Consider the following 16,667-nt stretch of genomic DNA (forward strand, 5'->3'; position numbering starts at 1 on the left):
ACAGAGGGTAGTAGTAAGGCCCTACGGAGTGTAGACAGTAAGGCCCAGTACATCACTGGACTACAGAGGGTAGACCGTAAGGCCCTACAGAGGGTAGACCGTAAGGCCCTACAGAGTGTAGACAGTAAGGCCCAGTACATCACTGGACTACAGAGGGTAGACCGTAAGGCCCTACAGAGGGTAGACCGTAAGGCCCTACAGAGTGTAGACAGTAAGGCCCAGTACATCACTGGACTACAGAGGGTAGACCGTAAGGCCCTACAGAGGGTTGACCGTACGGCCCTACAGAGGGTAGTAGTAAGGCCCTACAAAGGGTAGACCGTAAGGCCCTACAGAGGGTAGACCGTAAGGCCCTACAGAGGGTTGACCGTACGGCCCTACAGAGGGTAGTAGTAAGGCCCTACAGAGGGTAGACCGTAAGGCCCTACAGAGGGTAGACCGTAAGGCCCTACAGAGTGTAGACCATAAGGCCCTACAGAGGGTAATAGTAAGGCCCTACAGAGGGTAGTATGTAAGGCCCTACAAAGGGTAGTACTTAAGGCCCTACAGAGGGTAGACCGTAAGGCCCAGTACATCACTGGACTACAGAGGGTAGACCGTAAGGCCCTACAGAGGGTAGACCGTAAGGCCCTACAGAGGGTAGACCGTAAGGCCCTACAGAGGGTAGTATGTAAGGCCCGTAGACCGGGTAGACCGTAAGGCCCTACAGAGGGTAGTACGTAAGGCCCTACAGAGGGTAGAACGTAAGGCCCTAGACAAACATTGTCAGTAGAATGGCCTTACTGAAGAGCTCAGTGACTTTCAATGTGGCACCATCATAGGATGCCACCTTTTCAACAAGTCAGTTAGTCACATCTCTGCCCTGCTAGAGCTGCCCTGGTCTACTGGAATTGCTATTATTGGGAAGTGGAAACGTCTAGGAGCAACAACGGCTGTGCCACGAAGTGGTAGGCTACACAAACTTACAGAACTGGACTGCAGAGTGCTGAAGCACGTTGCACGTAAAAATCGTCTGTCCTCGGTTGCAACACTCACTACCGAGTTCTAAACTGCCTCTGGAAGCAACATCAGCGCAATAACTTTTCGCCGGGAGCTTAATGAAATGGGTTTCCATGGCCAAGAAACTGCACACAAGCTCAATGCCAAGCGTCGACTGGAGTGGTGTACAGCTCGCCGCCATTGGACTCTGGGGCAGTTGAACCACGTTCTCTGGAGTGGTGTACAGCTCGCCGCCATTGGACTCTGGGGCAGTTGAACCACATTCTCTGGAGTGGTGTACAGCTCGCCTCCATTGGACTCTGGGGCAGTTGAACCACGTTCTCTGGAGTGGTGTACAGCTCGCCTCCATTGGACTCTGGGGCAGTTGAACCACATTCTCTGGAGTGGTGTACAGCTCGCCGCCATTGGACTGGGGCAGTTGAACCACATTCTCTGGAGTGGTGTACAGCTCGCCGCCATTGGACTCTGGGGCAGTTGAACCACATTCTCTGGAGTGGTGCACAGCTTGCCTCCATTGGACTCTGGGGCAGTTGAACCACGTTCTCTGGAGTGGTGTACAGCTCGCCGCCATTGGACTCTGGGGCAGTTGAACCACGTTCTCTGGAGTGATGAAACACCATATGGCAGTGAGACAGACCAATCTGGGTTTGGAAGAACTTGACTGGCCTGCACAGAGCCCTGACCTCAACCCCATGGAACACTTTTGGGATGAATTGGAACGCCGACTGCGAGCCAGGCCTAATCGCCCCAAACTCACTAATGCTCTTGTAGCAAATATTTTCATACTTACTTTTTAAAAATTCTGCATAGTTGGTTAAGAGCCTGTAAGTTTCATGGTCAAGTCTACATACCTGTTGTATTCTGCATAGTTGGTTAAGAGCCTGTAAGTTTCATGGTCAAGTCTACATACCTGTTGTATTCTGCATAGTTGGTTAAGAGCCTGTAAGTTTCATGGTCAAGTCTACATACCTGTTGTATTCTGCATAGTTGGTTAAGAGCCTGTAAGTTTCATGGTCAAGTCTACATACCTGTTGTATTCGGCGCATGTGACAAAAAACATTTGATTTGATTTGAGAATAAGGTCATTGGGAAGATCACTGTTCTAATTCCCTTCTCTTTCCCCTTCTCCCCCTCCTCCCTCTCCTCCCCCTCCTCCACCTCTTCCCCCTCCTCCCTCTCCTCCCCTCCTCCCCCTCTTCCCTCTCCTCCCCCTCCTCCCTCTCTTCCCCCTCCTTCCTCTCCTCCCCCTCCTCCCTCTCTTCCCCCTCCTCCCTCTCCTCCCCCTCTTCCCCCTCTTCCCTCTCCTCCCCCTCCTCCCTCTCCTCCCTCTCTTCCCCCTCCTCCCTCTCCTCCCCCTCCTCCCTCTCTTCCCCCTCCTCCCTCTCCTCCCCCTCTTCCCTCTCCTCCCCCTCCTCCCCCTCTTCCCCCTCTTCCCTCTCCTCCCTCTCTTCCCGCTCCTCCCTCTCCTCCCCCTCCTCCCTCTCTTCCCCCTCCCCCCCTCTTCCCTCTCCTCCCCCTCCTTCCCCTCCTCTCTCTCCACCTGTTTCTATCAGATGATAAACAGCCTCAGTATTCTGACCAGAATGAACCTTCGGAGATGATGGCTACCAGAGTGGATCGAGACGTGGTGAGTGTTTCCCACTGTCCGTCCGTCCAGATACCACATACTGATACCGTCTGTCTGTCAGTCCGTCTACCTCGCTCTCTGTGAGTCCGTCCAGATACCACATACTGATACCGTCTGTCTGTCAGTCCGTCTACCTCGCTCTCTGTGAGTCTGTCAGCAGAGTGTTGGCAGAGTCAGCAGAGTCAGTAGTGTCAGTGTGCGTCCAGGAATGTGTGTTTAATAGATCCAGTATCGTTGGAGGAAAGAAACTATCCGTTTGTTTCTTCAATACTGCAGACTGATGAGTAGTTTCACCTAGAGGCTGATCTGGAGTCAGGTCTTCAGTCGTTTGTTTGGTTCTTCAATACTGCAGACTGGTGGTTAGTTTCACCTACAGGCTGATCTGGAGTCAGGTCCTCAGTCGTTTGTTTGGTTCTTCAATACTGCAGACTGGTGGTTAGTTTCACCTACAGGCTGATCTGGAGTCAGGTCTTCAGTCGTTTGTTTGGTTCTTCAATACTGCAGACTGGTGGTTAGTTTCACCTACAGGCTGATCTGGAGTCAGGTCTCAGGTGATGATGAGATGCCATGTTCAGATGAGTGGAAACTAGTGTGAATGACAGTTTCAGACATATATAGGTGCTTATAATACTAACCAATAGAACACGGCTGTAGTAACAACAAGGATACACCACTATTAGGAGCTGTAGATCAGTAGTCTGTTCTGTAGTAACTACAAGGATACACCACTATTAGGAGCTGTAGATCAGTAGTCTGTTCTGTAGTAACAACAAGGATACACCACTATTAGGAGCTGTAGATCAGTAGTCTGTTCTGTAGTAACAACAAGGATACACCACTATTAGGAGCTGTAGATCAGTAGTCTGTTCTATAGTAACAACAAGGATACACCACTATTAGGAGCTGTAGATCAGTAGTCTGTTCTGTAGTAACAACAAGGATGCACCACTATTAGGAGTCTTGGATCAGTAGTCTGTTCTGTAGTAACAACAAGGATACACCACTATTAGGAGCTGTAGATCAGTAGTCTGTTCTGTAGTAACAACAAGGATACACCACTATTAGGAGCTGTAGATCAGTAGTCTGTTCTGTAGTAACAACAAGGATACACCACTATTAGGAGCTGTAGATCAGTAGTCTGTTCTGTAGTAACAACAAGGATGCACCACTATTAGGAGCTGTAGATCAGTAGTCTGTTCTGTAGTAACAACAAGGATACACCACTATTAGGAGCTGTAGATCAGTAGTCTGTTCTGTAGTAACAACAAGGATACACCACTATTAGGAGCTGTAGATCAGTAGTATGTTCTGTAGTAACTACAAGGATACACCACTATTAGGAGTCTTGGATCAGTAGTCTGTTCTGTAGTAACAACAAGGATACACCACTATTAGGAGCTGTAGATCAGTAGTCTGTTCTGTAGTAACAACAAGGATACACCACTATTAGGAGCTGTAGATCAGTAGTCTGTTCTGTAGTAACAACAAGGATACACCACTATTAGGAGCTGTAGATCAGTAGTCTGTTCTGTAGTAACAACAAGGATACACCACTATTAGGAGCTGTAGATCAGTAGTCTGTTCTGTATTAACAACAAGGATACACCACTATTAGGAGCTGTAGGTCAGTAGTCTGTTCTGTAGTAACAACAAGGATACACCACTATTAGGAGCTGTAGATCAGTAGTCTGTTCTGTAGTAATAACAAGGATACACCACTATTAGGAGCTGTAGATCAGTAGTCTGTTCTGTAGTAACAACAAGGATACACCACTATTAGGAGCTGTAGAGCAGTAGTATGTTCTGTAGTAACAACAAGGATACACCACTATTAGGAGCTGTAGATCAGTAGTCTGTTCTGTAGTAACAACAAGGATACACCACTATTAGGAGCTGTAGATCAGTAGTATGTTCTGTAGTAACAACAAGGATACACCACTATTAGGAGCTGTAGATCAGTAGTCTGTTCTGTAGTAACAACAAGGATACACCACTATTAGGAGTCTTGGATCAGTAGTCTCTTCTGTAGTTAATCATTACAGATTTAAAGTAAATGCAACATGTGATACAGTATGAGGCACTACCCTCCTCTCCCACGCTATTCTTTTTCGCCAAGCTTGGAAAATACACGGAGAAGAGATAAACAGCGACTGCTGTTGTAAAGGAAAGTCCTAGTGTTTTACACTGATCGACTATAGCAGCATCTCCAACAACAACAACAACACAGCTCATGTTGAGCCTGGCAGCGACTGCTGTTGTAAAGGAAAGTCCTAGTGTTTTACACTGATCGACTATAGCAGCATCTCCAGCAACAACAACACAGCTGATGTTGAGCCTGGCAGCGACTGCTGTTGTAAAGGAAAGTCCTAGTGTTTTACACTGATCGACTATAGCAGCATCTCCAGCAACAACAACACAGCTGATGTTGAGCCTGGCAGCGACTGCTGTTGTAAAGGAAAGTCCCAGTGTTTTACACTGATCGACTATAGCAGCATCTCCAGCAACAACAACACAGCTGATGTTGAGCCTGGCAGCGACTGCTGTTGTAAAGGAAAGTCCTAGTGTTTTACACTGATCGACTATAGCAGCATCTCCAACAACAACAACACAGCTCATGTTGAGCCTGGCAGCGACTGCTGTTGTAAAGGAAAGTCCTAGTGTTTTACACTGATCGACTATAGCAGCATCTCCAGCAACAACAACACAGCTGATGTTGAGCCTGGCAGCGACTGCTGTTGTAAAGGAAAGTCCTAGTGTTTTACACTGATCGACTATAGCAGCATCTCCAGCAACAACAACACAGCTCATGTTGAGCCTGGCAGCGACTGCTGTTGTAAAGGAAAGTCCTAGTGTTTTACACTGATCGACTATAGCAGCATCTCCAGCAACAACAACAACACAGCTCATGTTGAGCCTGGCAGCGACTGCTGTTGTAAAGGAAAGTCCTAGTGTTTTACACTGATCGACTATAGCAGCATCTCCAGCAACAACAACAACACAGCTCATGTTGAGCCTGGCAGCGACTGTCAATCTACACCTACATTACATTACATGACTTCATTTAGTGATTAACAAAGGAAGTCTGTCTGTGGTTGTGTGTCTTTTAAACACTACTGTCTTCTCTTGCAGCAAATCCTGAACCACATTCTGGACCACATCGAGTTCTTCGTGACCAAACTGCAGAAAGCGGCTGAGGCCTTCAACGAGCTCTCTAAGAGGAAGAAATCTAAAAAGAACAAGAAGAAGGGACCCGGAGGTGGGTGTTGTAGTTCTTTAGATCTAGTTTGTAGTCCTCCTGGCCTGGTCCTGATCTTCATTCTACTGTACATGACCTCGTTACTGTTGGGTGGTGTAGTTCTTTAGATCTAGTTTGTAGTCCTTCTGGGCCTGGTCCTGATCTTAATTCTACTCTCCGTGACCTCGTTACTGTTGGGTGGTGTAGTTCTTTAGATCTAGTTTGTAGTCCTTCTGGCCTGGTCCTGATCTTCATTCTACTGTACATGACCTCGTTACTGTTGGGTGTTGTAGTTCTTTAGATCTAGTTTGTAGTCCTTCTGGCCTGGTCCTGATCTTCTACCCTCCATGACCTCGTTACTGTTGGGTGTTGTAGTTCTTTAGATCTAGTTTGTAGTCCTTCTGGGCCTGGTCCTGATCTTCATTCTACTCTCCATGACCTCGTTACTGTTTCCCATTTACATCAAAACAGGAAACAATTAGGAAAACAATTGATGTTGCTTGACTAGTGACTAGTGCCTATCCTACTGTAATACTGCATGTACTAGACTAGGGACTATCCTACTGTAATACTGAGTGTTACCTGTCATGTCTCTCTCTCTCCTACTGTAATACTGTATGTACTAGACTAGTGACTATCCTACTGTAATACTGTGTTACCTGTCATGTCTCTCTCTGTCCACCAGAGGGAGTGCTAACACTGCGAGCCAAGCCTCCCACTCAGGAGGAGTTTGTTGACTGTTTCCAGAAGTTCAAACATGCCTTCAACCTGCTGGTAAGACACCAAAGATGAATGATGTTATTTCATATATACTTTAACTGTAAAAAAAAAACATCTAACATTCTTTTACATTTGTATGTCTTTCCATGTCTCTCTCCTCCAGGGGAAGTTGAAGTCCCACATCCAGAACCCCAGCGCTGATGATCTGGTCCACTTCCTGTTCACACCACTCAGGATGGTGAGAGACAGACTGCTCTACTCTGTTATTCCATGTTATGTTCCTGTTCACACCAGGCAGGATGGTGAGAGACAGACTGCTCTACTCTGTTATTCCATGTTCTGTTCCTGTTCACACCAGGCAGGATGGTGAGAGACAGACTGCTCTACTCTGTTATTCCATGTTCTGTTCCTGTTCACACCACTCAGGATGGTGAGAGACAGACTGCTCTACTCTGTTATTCCATGTTATGTTCCTGTTCACACCAGTCAGGATGGTGAGAGACAGACTGCTCTACTCTGTTATTCCATGTTCTGTTCCTGTTCACACCAGTCAGGATGGTGAGAGACAGACTGCTCTACTCTGTTATTCCATGTTATGTTCCTGTTCACACCACTCAGGATGGTGAGAGACAGACTGCTCTACTCTGTTATTCCATGTTATGTTCCTGTTCCTGTTCACACCACTAAGGATGGTGAGAGACAGACTGCTCTACTCTGTTATTCCATGTTATGTTCCTGTTCACACCAGTCAGGATGGTGAGAGACAGACTGCTCTACTCTGTTATTCCATGTTATGTTCCTGTTCACACCAGTCAGGATGGTGAGAGACAGACTGCTCTACTCTGTTATTCCATGTTATGTTCCTGTTCACACCAGTCAGGATGGTGAGAGACAGACTGCTCTACTCTGTTATTCCATGTTCTGTTCCTGTTCACACCAGTCAGGAGGGTGAGAGACAGACTGCTCTGCTCTGTTATGCATGGTTAAGCCAGATTCCACTCCACTCCGTCCCCACAACCTTCCAGGTGATCCAGACCTCTGGAGGGTCAGAGCTGGCTAAGAGCCTAGGAGTTAGTGGTGAGGGTTAGGGTAATGGTTTAAGAGCCTAGTAGTTAGTGGTGAGGGTTAGGGTAATGGTTTAAGAGCCTAGTAGTTAGTGGTGAGGGTTAGGGTAATGGTTTAAGAGCCTAGTAGTTAGTGGTGAGGGTTAGGGTAATGGTTTAAGAGCCTAGGAGTTAGTGGTGAGGGTTAGGGTAATGGTTTAAGAGCCTAGTAGTTAGTGGTGAGGATAATGGTTTAAACTCTTCTCCTCCAGGTGATCCAGACTTCTGGAGGGACAGAGCTGGCTAAGAGTCTAGTAGTTAGTGGTGAGGGCGTGATGTTAATGTTTTAATAGCCTAGTAGTTAGTGGTGAGGGTTAGGGTAATGGTTTAAGAGCCTAGTATTTAGTGGTGAGGGTTAGGGTAATGGTTTAATAGTCTAGTAGTTAGTGGTGAGGGTAATGGTTTAAACTCTTCTCCTCCAGATGATCCAGACCTCTGGAGGGACAGAGCTGGCTAAGAGCCTAGTAGTTAGTGGTGAGGGTTAGGGTAATGGTTTAAGAGCCTAGTAGTTAGTGATGAAGGAGAGGGTAATGGTTTAAACTCTTCTCCTCCAGGTGATCCAGACCTCTGGAGGGACAGAGCTGGCTAAGAGCCTAGTAGTTAGTGGTGAGGGTTAGGGTAATGGTTTAAGAGCCTAGTAGTTATTGGTGGGGGTAATGGTTTAAGAGCCTAGTAGTTAGTGGTGGGGGTTAGGGTAATGTTTTAAGAGCCTAGGAGTTAGTGGTGAGGGTTAGAGTAATGGTTTAAGAGCCTAGTAGTTAGTGGTGAGGGTTAGGGTAATGGTTTAAGAGCCTAGTAGTTAGTGGTGAGGGTAATAGTTTAAGAGCCTAGTAGTTAGTGGTGAGGGTTAGGGTAATGGTTTAAGAGCCTAGTAGTTAGTGGTGAGGGTTAGGGTAATGGTTTAAGAGCCTAGTAGTTAGTGGTGAGGGTAATGGTTTAAGAGCCTAGTACTTAGTGGTGAGGGTTAGGGTAATGGTTTAAGAGCCTAGTAAGTTAGTGGTGAGGGTAATGGTTTAAACTCTTCTCCTCCAGGTGTTCCAGACCTCTGGAGGGACAGAGCTGGCTAAGAGCCTAGTAGTTAGTGGTGAGGATAATGGTTTAAACTCTTCTCCTCCAGGTGATCCAGACCTCTGGAGGGACAGAGCTGGCTAAGAGCCTAGTAGTTAGTGGTGAGGATAATGGTTTAAACTCTTCTCATCCAGGTGATCCAGACCTCTGGAGGGACAGAGCTGGCTAAGAGCCTAGTAGTTAGTGGTGAGGGTTAGGGTAATGGTTTAAGAGCCTAGTAGTTAGTGATGAAGGAGAGGGTAATGGTTTAAACTCTTCTCCTCCAGGTGATCCAGACCTCTGGAGGGACAGAGCTGGCTAAGAGCCTAGTAGTTAGTGGTGAGGGTTAGGGTAATGGTTTAAGAGCCTAGTAGTTATTGGTGGGGGTAATGGTTTAAGAGCCTAGTAGTTAGTGGTGGGGGTTAGGGTAATGGTTTAAGAGCCTAGGAGTTAGTGGTGAGGGTTAGGGTAATGCTTTAAGAGCCTAGTAGTTAGTGGTGAGGGTTAGGGTAATGGTTTAAGAGCCTAGTAGTTAGTGGTGAGGGTAATGGTTTAAGAGCCTAGTAGTTAGTGGTGAGGGTAATGGTTTAAGAGCCTAGTAGTTAGTGGTGAGGGTTAGGGTAATGGTTTAAGAGCCTAGTAGTTAGTGGTGAGGGTTAGGGTAATGGTTTAAGAGCCTAGTAGTTAGTGGTGAGGGTTAGGGTAATGGTTTAAGAGCCTAGTAGTTAGTGGTGAGGGTAATGGTTTAAGAGCCTAGTAGTTAGTGGTGAGAGTTAGGGTAATGGTTTAAGAGCCTAGTAAGTTAGTGGTGAGGGTAATGGTTTAAACTCTTCTCCTCCAGGTGATCCAGACCTCTGGAGGGACAGAGCTGGCTAAGAGCCTAGTAGTTAGTGGTGAGGGTAATGGTTTAAACTCTTCTCCTCCAGGTGATCCAGACCTCTGGAGGGACAGAGCTGGCTAAGAGCCTAGTAGTTAATGGTGAGGATAATGGTTTAAACTCTTCTCCTCCAGGTGATCCAGACCTCTGGAGGGACAGAGCTGGCTAAGAGCCTAGTAGTTAGTGGTGAGGATAATGGTTTAAACTCTTCTCCTCCAGGTGATCCAGACCTCTGGAGGGACAGAGCTGGCTAAGAGCGTGGTGGTTCCTCTGTTGACCATAGAGGCTATAGACTTCCTGCACTCAGCTGGGACTGCCGAGGAAAGACACCTGTGGGTTGCCCTGGGGGAGGGGTGGACCAAGTGCAGGTAGGAGGCTAGAGGTCACGACGGGGTTAACATGGGGTCATAGGGGTGAATGTTTGGTTAACGTGGGTTTAACGGTAATATCGGTCTCCAACCTCTTTATTAAAGCATCTTCTGTTCACTTACTGATGGAGTGACACCATTATTTTAGTCTAACTGAGATGCTGCTGTATGGAGTGACACCATTATTTTAGTCTAACTGAGATGCTGCTGTATGGAGTAACACCATTATTTTAGTCTAACTGAGATGCTGCTGTATGGAGTGACACCATTATTTTAGTCTAACTGAGATGCTGCTGTATGGAGTAACACCATTATTTTAGTCTAACTGAGATGCTGCTGTATGGAGTGACACCATTATTTTAGTCTAACTGAGATGCTGCTGTATGGAGTAACACCATTATTTTAGTCTAACTGAGATGCTGCTGTATGGAGTAACACCATTATTTTAGTCTAACTAAGATGCTGCTGCATGCCCTCCTGCATCCTTGTCTCACCCCACGGCCCTGTGGGAAGAAATATATGTGTTTTTTGCCAGTTTGTGTACATGGATTTTATAATGTTGTATGTTTTCCCCCAACATCACTTTCCATCAATTTGTATAGCAGACCCTCATGCCAAACTGAGCCAAAAGCTTTTTTGAAGTCAACAATGCCTCTCTCTCTCTCTCTCTCTCTCCCCCTCCCTCTCTCTCCCTCCCCCTCTCTCTCCCCCTCCCTCCCCCCCTCCCTCTCTCCCCCTCCCTCCCTCTCTCCCACTTACTCCTTCTCCAGGTTGGAGTGGCCTAAGGACCACTACTTCCCTCCGTGTACACTGCAGTTCCGTGATGGTTGGGAACCTCCCATGATGCCGTTCGTCCCCCAATCACGAGAGGCAGAGCTGAATCAGCTGACCCAGACCCTCGCCCACTCTGAGATCCTTAGACAGGAGGAGATGGTTCACAGGCTGTCTACTGAGGTACGTACCCTGACCCCTAATCCCTAAACCCTGACCCCTAGCCCCTAATCCACTCTGAGATCCTTAGACAGGAGGAGATGGTTCACAGGCTGTCTACTGAGGTTCGCACCCTGACCCCTAGCCCCTAACCCACTCTGAGATCCTTAGACAGGAGGAGATGGTTCACAGGCTGTCTACTGAGGTACGCACCCTGACCCCTAATCCCTAAATTCTGACCCCTAACCCCTAACCCACTCTGAGATCCTTAGACAGGAGGAGATGGTACACAGGCTGTCTACTGGGGTATGCACCCTGACCCCTAATCCCTAAATTCTGACCCCTAACCCACTCTGAGATCCTTAGACAGGAGGAGATGGTACACAGGCTGTCTACTGAGGTATGCACCCTGACCCCTAATCCCTAAATTCTGACCCCTAACCCCTAACCCACTCTGAGATCCTTAGACAGGAGGAGATGGTACACAGGCTGTCTACTGGGGTATGCCCCCTGACCCCTAATCCCTAACCCACTCTGAGATCCTTAGACAGGAGGAGATGGTTCACAGGCTGTCTACTGAAGTACGCACCCTGACCCCTAACCCCTAAATTCTGACCCCTAACCGCTAACCCACTCTGAGATCCTTAGACAGGAGGAGATGGTTCACAGGCTGTCTACTGAGGTACGCACCCTGACCCCTAACCTCTGACCCTAACCCCTAACCCACTCTGAGATCCTTAGACAGGAGGAGATTGTTCACAGGCTGTCTACTGAGGTACGCACCCTGACCCTAACCTCTGACCCTAACCCCTAACCCACTCTGAGATCCTTAGACAGGAGGAGATGGTTCACAGGCTGTCTGCTGAGGTACGCACCCTGACCCCTAAACTCTGACCCCTAACCGCTAACCCACTCTGAGATCCTTAGACAGGAGGAGATGGTTCACAGGCTGTCTACTGAGGTACGCACCCTGACCCCTAAACTCTGACCCCTAACCGCTAACCCACTCTGAGATCCTTAGACAGGAGGAGATGGTTCACAGGCTGTCTACTGAGGTACGCACCCTGACCCCTAACCCCTAATCCCTAAACTATGACCCCTAGCTCCTAAACTCTGACCCCTAGCCCCTAGCAATAATGACAGTCCCTTCATCAATAATGACAGTCCCTTCATCAGTAATGACAGTCCCGTCATCAGTAATGACAGGCCGTTTATCAATAATGACAATCTTTTCATCAATAATGACAGTCAATTGATGAATAATGACAGTCCATTGATCAGTGATCACAGTCTCTTCATCAGTGATAATAACTGAGAGTTCAGCTGATGTGTTTGTGTTATCTGTCTCCCTCAGCATCCGGGTGTACAGGACTTCCAGTCTTCACAAGGGTATGCATTGGACAACAAGGCCTACAAACGCATGCACCTCTCGGACCAGGGCATGGCCGTGCAGGCCTTCAACCAGGCCGTCTCACGACACGTAGACCGGTAACACTGTGGTCACCTGACTGAACCCAACGCCCTGAAGAACTGGCCATGTTTTACCATCTATAAAACCAATGCCCCTCTGGGCACACTTCACTTACTCTGAATCTGAACTGTAATACTGTCCCCTCTCAGCTGGGAAACATATCCTTTCCTACTGCTGTAGCATCTTCCAATCTCATCTCTCTCTCTCTGAGAGAGAATAAACATCACATCCCAGGAAGTAGCTAGCTAGCTAGCTAGCTAACGGTAGAATAAACATCACATCCCTGGAAGTAGCTAGGTAACTGTAGAATAAACATCACATCCCAGGAAGTAGCTAGCTAACTAATGGTAGAATAAACATCACATCCCAGGAAGTAGCTAGCTAACTGTAGAATAAACATCACATCCCAGTGAGTAGCTAGCTAGCTAACGATTGAATAAATATCACATCCCAGGAAGTAGCTAGCTAACTGTAGAATAATCATCACATCCCAGGAAGTAGCTAGCTAGCTAGCTAACGGTAGAATAAACATCACATCCCAGGAAGTAGCTAGCTAGCTAGCTAACGGTAGAATAAACATCACATCCCAGGAAGTAGCTAGGTGCTGTAGAATAAACATCACATCCCAGGAAGTAGCTAGCTAGCTAGCTAATGGTAGAATAAACATCACATCCCAGGAAGTAGCTAGCTAACTGTAGAATAAACATCACATCCCAGTGAGTAGCTAGCTAGCTAACAATTTAATAAATATCACATCCCAGGAAGTAGCTAGGTAACTGTAAAAATAAACATCACATCCCAGGTAGTAGATAGGTACCTGTAAAAATAAACATCACATCCCAGGTAGTAGCTAGCTAGCTAGCTAACGGTAGAATAAACATCACATCCCAGGAAGTAGCTAGGTAACTGTAGAATAAACATCACATCCCAGGTAGTAGCTAGCTAGCTAGCTAACAGTAGAATAAACATCACATCCCAGGAAGTAGCTAGCTAACAATTGAATAAACATCACATCCCAGTGAGTAGCTAGCTAGCTAACGGTTGAATAAACATAATGAGTGTCAGGTAGTAGCTAGTTAGCTAAAGGTAGCAGCATGAGGGACAGGAAGTAGTTATTTCCTACTGGTGTAGAATCTGCCAGTCTCGTCTCTTACTCTCCCCTATTGGTTCACACCGGATCCTCTGACATTGTGTCTGTATTCACAATGGTGTCTCCTTTCCATTGGGATTCTCATCCTCCGTTCTTATCCTCTTAGGGGTTAACAGGCTAACACTCTGACTCTATAATGTTCTACTGTATATAAAAACATCACAACTCTGGGTGCTAGGGGTAATCTTGATCAATCACAGCCCCCTCTATCCTCTCCCTATCCCTCTGTTCTCTCTCTAACCTCTGATGTTAAAGTTGGGCCACTTCTCCTCGGCTGGGACAGTCAGTAGCAGTAGCATGTAGGTAGGTGTCTGTGGTCCATGTTTGGCTTTATCCCAGTTCAGTCATGTCCATAAGATTGTAGCTTGTACCAGCACACCGTGCAGTGTGTCTCCTGCAGTGTCGTACTGTACTGTGGGTTTTTTGGACGTTGAGATGTGCTTGGTCTGTTGTGCACAATGCATGTTGTGGGTTTGGATGATGATATGATTGGATACGACATTCATCCTTCATCCTCAGTGCATTCATCCTCAGTGTATCAGTCCCTCAGTGTATCAGTCCCTGTTCTACTGTTAGTCCATCCGTCTAACCCCTGACCTCTTAACCTCTGACGTGAACAGGAGCTACGAGGCCCACGGCAGCAGAGGTCAGCCAAAACTGTTTGCCAAATCCAAGTATGACTTTGTGGCCAGAAACAACACAGAGCTGTCATTGGTAAAGGACGAGGTTGTGGAGGTAAGAAACGGTTCACCCAAACGTTTAACACAAAGGCTCACTGCAACATGTAACGTCAGTGTAATAACCCCAGAATAGTAAAGACTGTTGTTTCAGACCCTGCATCACGGCACATAGTTATGAACGTCTTTGCTTCATCAATGTTGTCTTGTGTTGTCGATCACGAGAACACTCATTTTACGGCAAGAACCACTAGATGGCAGTGGAGAGCCCAGACACATGTTGTGCTCAATGTTTGACCCCAGGGGAGAACGATTGCCCCCTCTCAATGAAGCCCACAAAGTTCATGGCCGACCGCGGTACTGTAGGCGTTGTTTGCAGAAAACGGGATACCGCAGTATGGTGAATGGGAAAATGGCTTCGTGGTTAATCTTAGTGTAAATAAAATAAAAAATCGAACACAATCATGTTACCAGTAAATACCTCTATTACACCAGATGTGTGTTCTTGAGCCGATTAATTTAAAAATCACACACGGAAGAAGTTTGAAGGATCATTTAGTTGCTAATGGCAGCCTGCAGTACCCCGGTCAACGAGAGGAGGCAGCACTGAGTTAGCCTGCAGTACCCCGGTCAATGAGAGGAGGCAGCACTGAGTCAGCCTGCAGTACCCCGGTCAATGAGAGGAGGCAGCACTGAGTTAGCCTGCAGTACCCCGGTCAATGTGAGGAGGCAGCACTGAGTTAGCCTGCAGTACCCCAGTCAATGTGAGGGGGCAGCACTGAGTTAGCCTGCAGTACCCCGGTCAACGAGAGGAGGCAGCACTGAGTCAGCCTGCAGTACCCCGGTCAATGAGAGGAGGCAGCACTGAGTCAGCCTGCAGTACCCCGGTCAATGTGAGGAGGCAGCACTGAGTCAGCCTGCAGTACCCCGGTCAATGAGAGGAGGCAGCACTGAGTCAGCCTGCAGTACCCCGGTCAATGTGAGGAGGCAGCACTGAGTCAGCCTGCAGTACCCCGGTCAATGAGAGGAGGCAGCACTGAGTCAGCCTGCAGTACCCCGGTCAATGAGAGGAGGCAGCACTGAGTTAGCTTGCAGTACCCCGGTCAATGAGAGGAGGCAGCACTGAGTTAGCCTGCAGTACCCCGGTCAATGAGAGGAGGCAGCACTGAGTTAGCCTGCAGTACCCCGGTCAATGAGAGGAAGCAGCACTGAGTTAGCCTGCAGTACCCCGGTCAACGAGAGGAGGCAGCACTGAGTTAGCCTGCAGTACCCCGGTCAATGAGAGGAGACAGCACTGAGTTAGCCTCCCCCTGGTAACCCTGGTCCATCTACAACACACTGTAACCAATCCTCCCCCTGGTAACCCTGGTCAGGTCCATCTACAACACACTGTAACCAATTCTCCCCCTGGTAACCCTGGTAACCCTGGTCAGGTGCTGGATGACAGGAAGCAGTGGTGGAAAGTGTGTAACTGCTCCGGGGCATCTGGCTATGTGCCAAACAACATCCTGGAGGTCACCAAGGCTGTGGACGTCACGGTGAGGGGGGAACCCATCTATAGCCATACTATACAGGTGAGTCCCTGGACGGTGTCTCAGAATAAGGTATTGATATTCTCAATATTTCTATGTTAATATTAGTCATTTTGATAGAGTAAAGTAATACAGTCGTGGCCAAATGTTTTGAGAATGACTCAAATATGAATATGCACGTCTGCTGCCTCAGTTTGTATGATGGCAATTTGCATATACTCCAGCAAAGTCCCTCTTTGCCATGCAAATGAACTGAATCCCCCCAAAAACATTTCCACTGCATTTCAGCCCTGCCACAAAAGGACCAGCTGACATCATGTCAGTGATTCTATCGTTAACACAGGTGTGAGTGTTGACGAGGACAAGGCTGGAGATCACTCTGTCATGCTGATTGAGTTCGAATAACAGACTGGAAGCTTCAAAAGGAGGGTGGTGCTGGGAATCATTGGTCTTCCTCTGTCAAACATGGGTACCTGCAAGGAAACACGTGCCGTCATCATTGCTTTGCACAAAACGGGCTTCACAGGCAAGGATATTGCTGCCAGTAAGATTGCACCTAAATCAACCATTTATCGGATCATCAAGAACTGCAAGGAGAGCGGTTCAATTGTTGTGAAGAAGGCTTCAGGGCGCCCAAGAAAGTCCAGCAAGCGCCAGGACCGTCTCCTAAAGTTGATTCAGCTGCGGGATCGGGGCACCACCAGTACAGAGCTTGCTCAGGAATGGCAGCAGGCAGATGTGAGTGCATCTGCACGCACAGTGAGGCGAAGACTTTGAAGGATGGCCTGGTGTCAAGAAGGGCAGCAAAGAAGCCACTTCTCTCCAGGAAAAACATCAGGGACAGACTGATATTCTGCAAAAGGTACAGGGATTGGACTGCTGAGGACTGGGGAAAGTCATTTTCACTGATGAATCCCCTTTCCGATTGTTT

The 16,667-nt window shown here is 47.6% G+C and overlaps 1 protein-coding gene across 17 annotated transcripts in view; it reads left to right on the forward strand.

The window, feature by feature from the left end:
• eps8a (EGFR pathway substrate 8, signaling adaptor a) overlaps window positions 1–16,667 on the forward strand; it is a 185,201-nt gene that overhangs the window by 136,819 nt on the left and 31,715 nt on the right. For 10 of the 17 annotated variants that reach the window (XM_090201456.1, XM_090201449.1, XM_090201450.1 and 7 more), the window contains 9 exons: window positions 2,553–2,626; window positions 5,756–5,882; window positions 6,547–6,635; window positions 6,745–6,819; window positions 9,828–9,976; window positions 10,747–10,930; window positions 12,261–12,394; window positions 14,148–14,262; window positions 15,638–15,778. In XM_090201456.1, the coding sequence (XP_090057582.1) occupies window positions 2,553–2,626; window positions 5,756–5,882; window positions 6,547–6,635; window positions 6,745–6,819; window positions 9,828–9,976; window positions 10,747–10,930; window positions 12,261–12,394; window positions 14,148–14,262; window positions 15,638–15,778 (1,088 nt within the window). Of the gene's footprint in view, window positions 1–2,552; window positions 2,627–5,755; window positions 5,883–6,546; window positions 6,636–6,744; window positions 6,820–7,606; window positions 7,685–8,238; window positions 8,329–9,827; window positions 9,977–10,746; window positions 10,931–12,260; window positions 12,395–14,147; window positions 14,263–15,637; window positions 15,779–16,667 lie in introns of those variants that run through there. The other 7 variants (XM_090201461.1, XM_090201462.1, XM_090201458.1 and 4 more) reach the window with 3 other exon arrangements.

The sequence above is a fragment of the Oncorhynchus mykiss genome, chromosome 15, assembly GCF_057628025.1.
Source record: "Oncorhynchus mykiss isolate SJ-2025 chromosome 15, ASM5762802v1, whole genome shotgun sequence".
In the NCBI taxonomy this organism is placed as follows: Eukaryota; Metazoa; Chordata; class Actinopteri; order Salmoniformes; family Salmonidae; genus Oncorhynchus; species Oncorhynchus mykiss.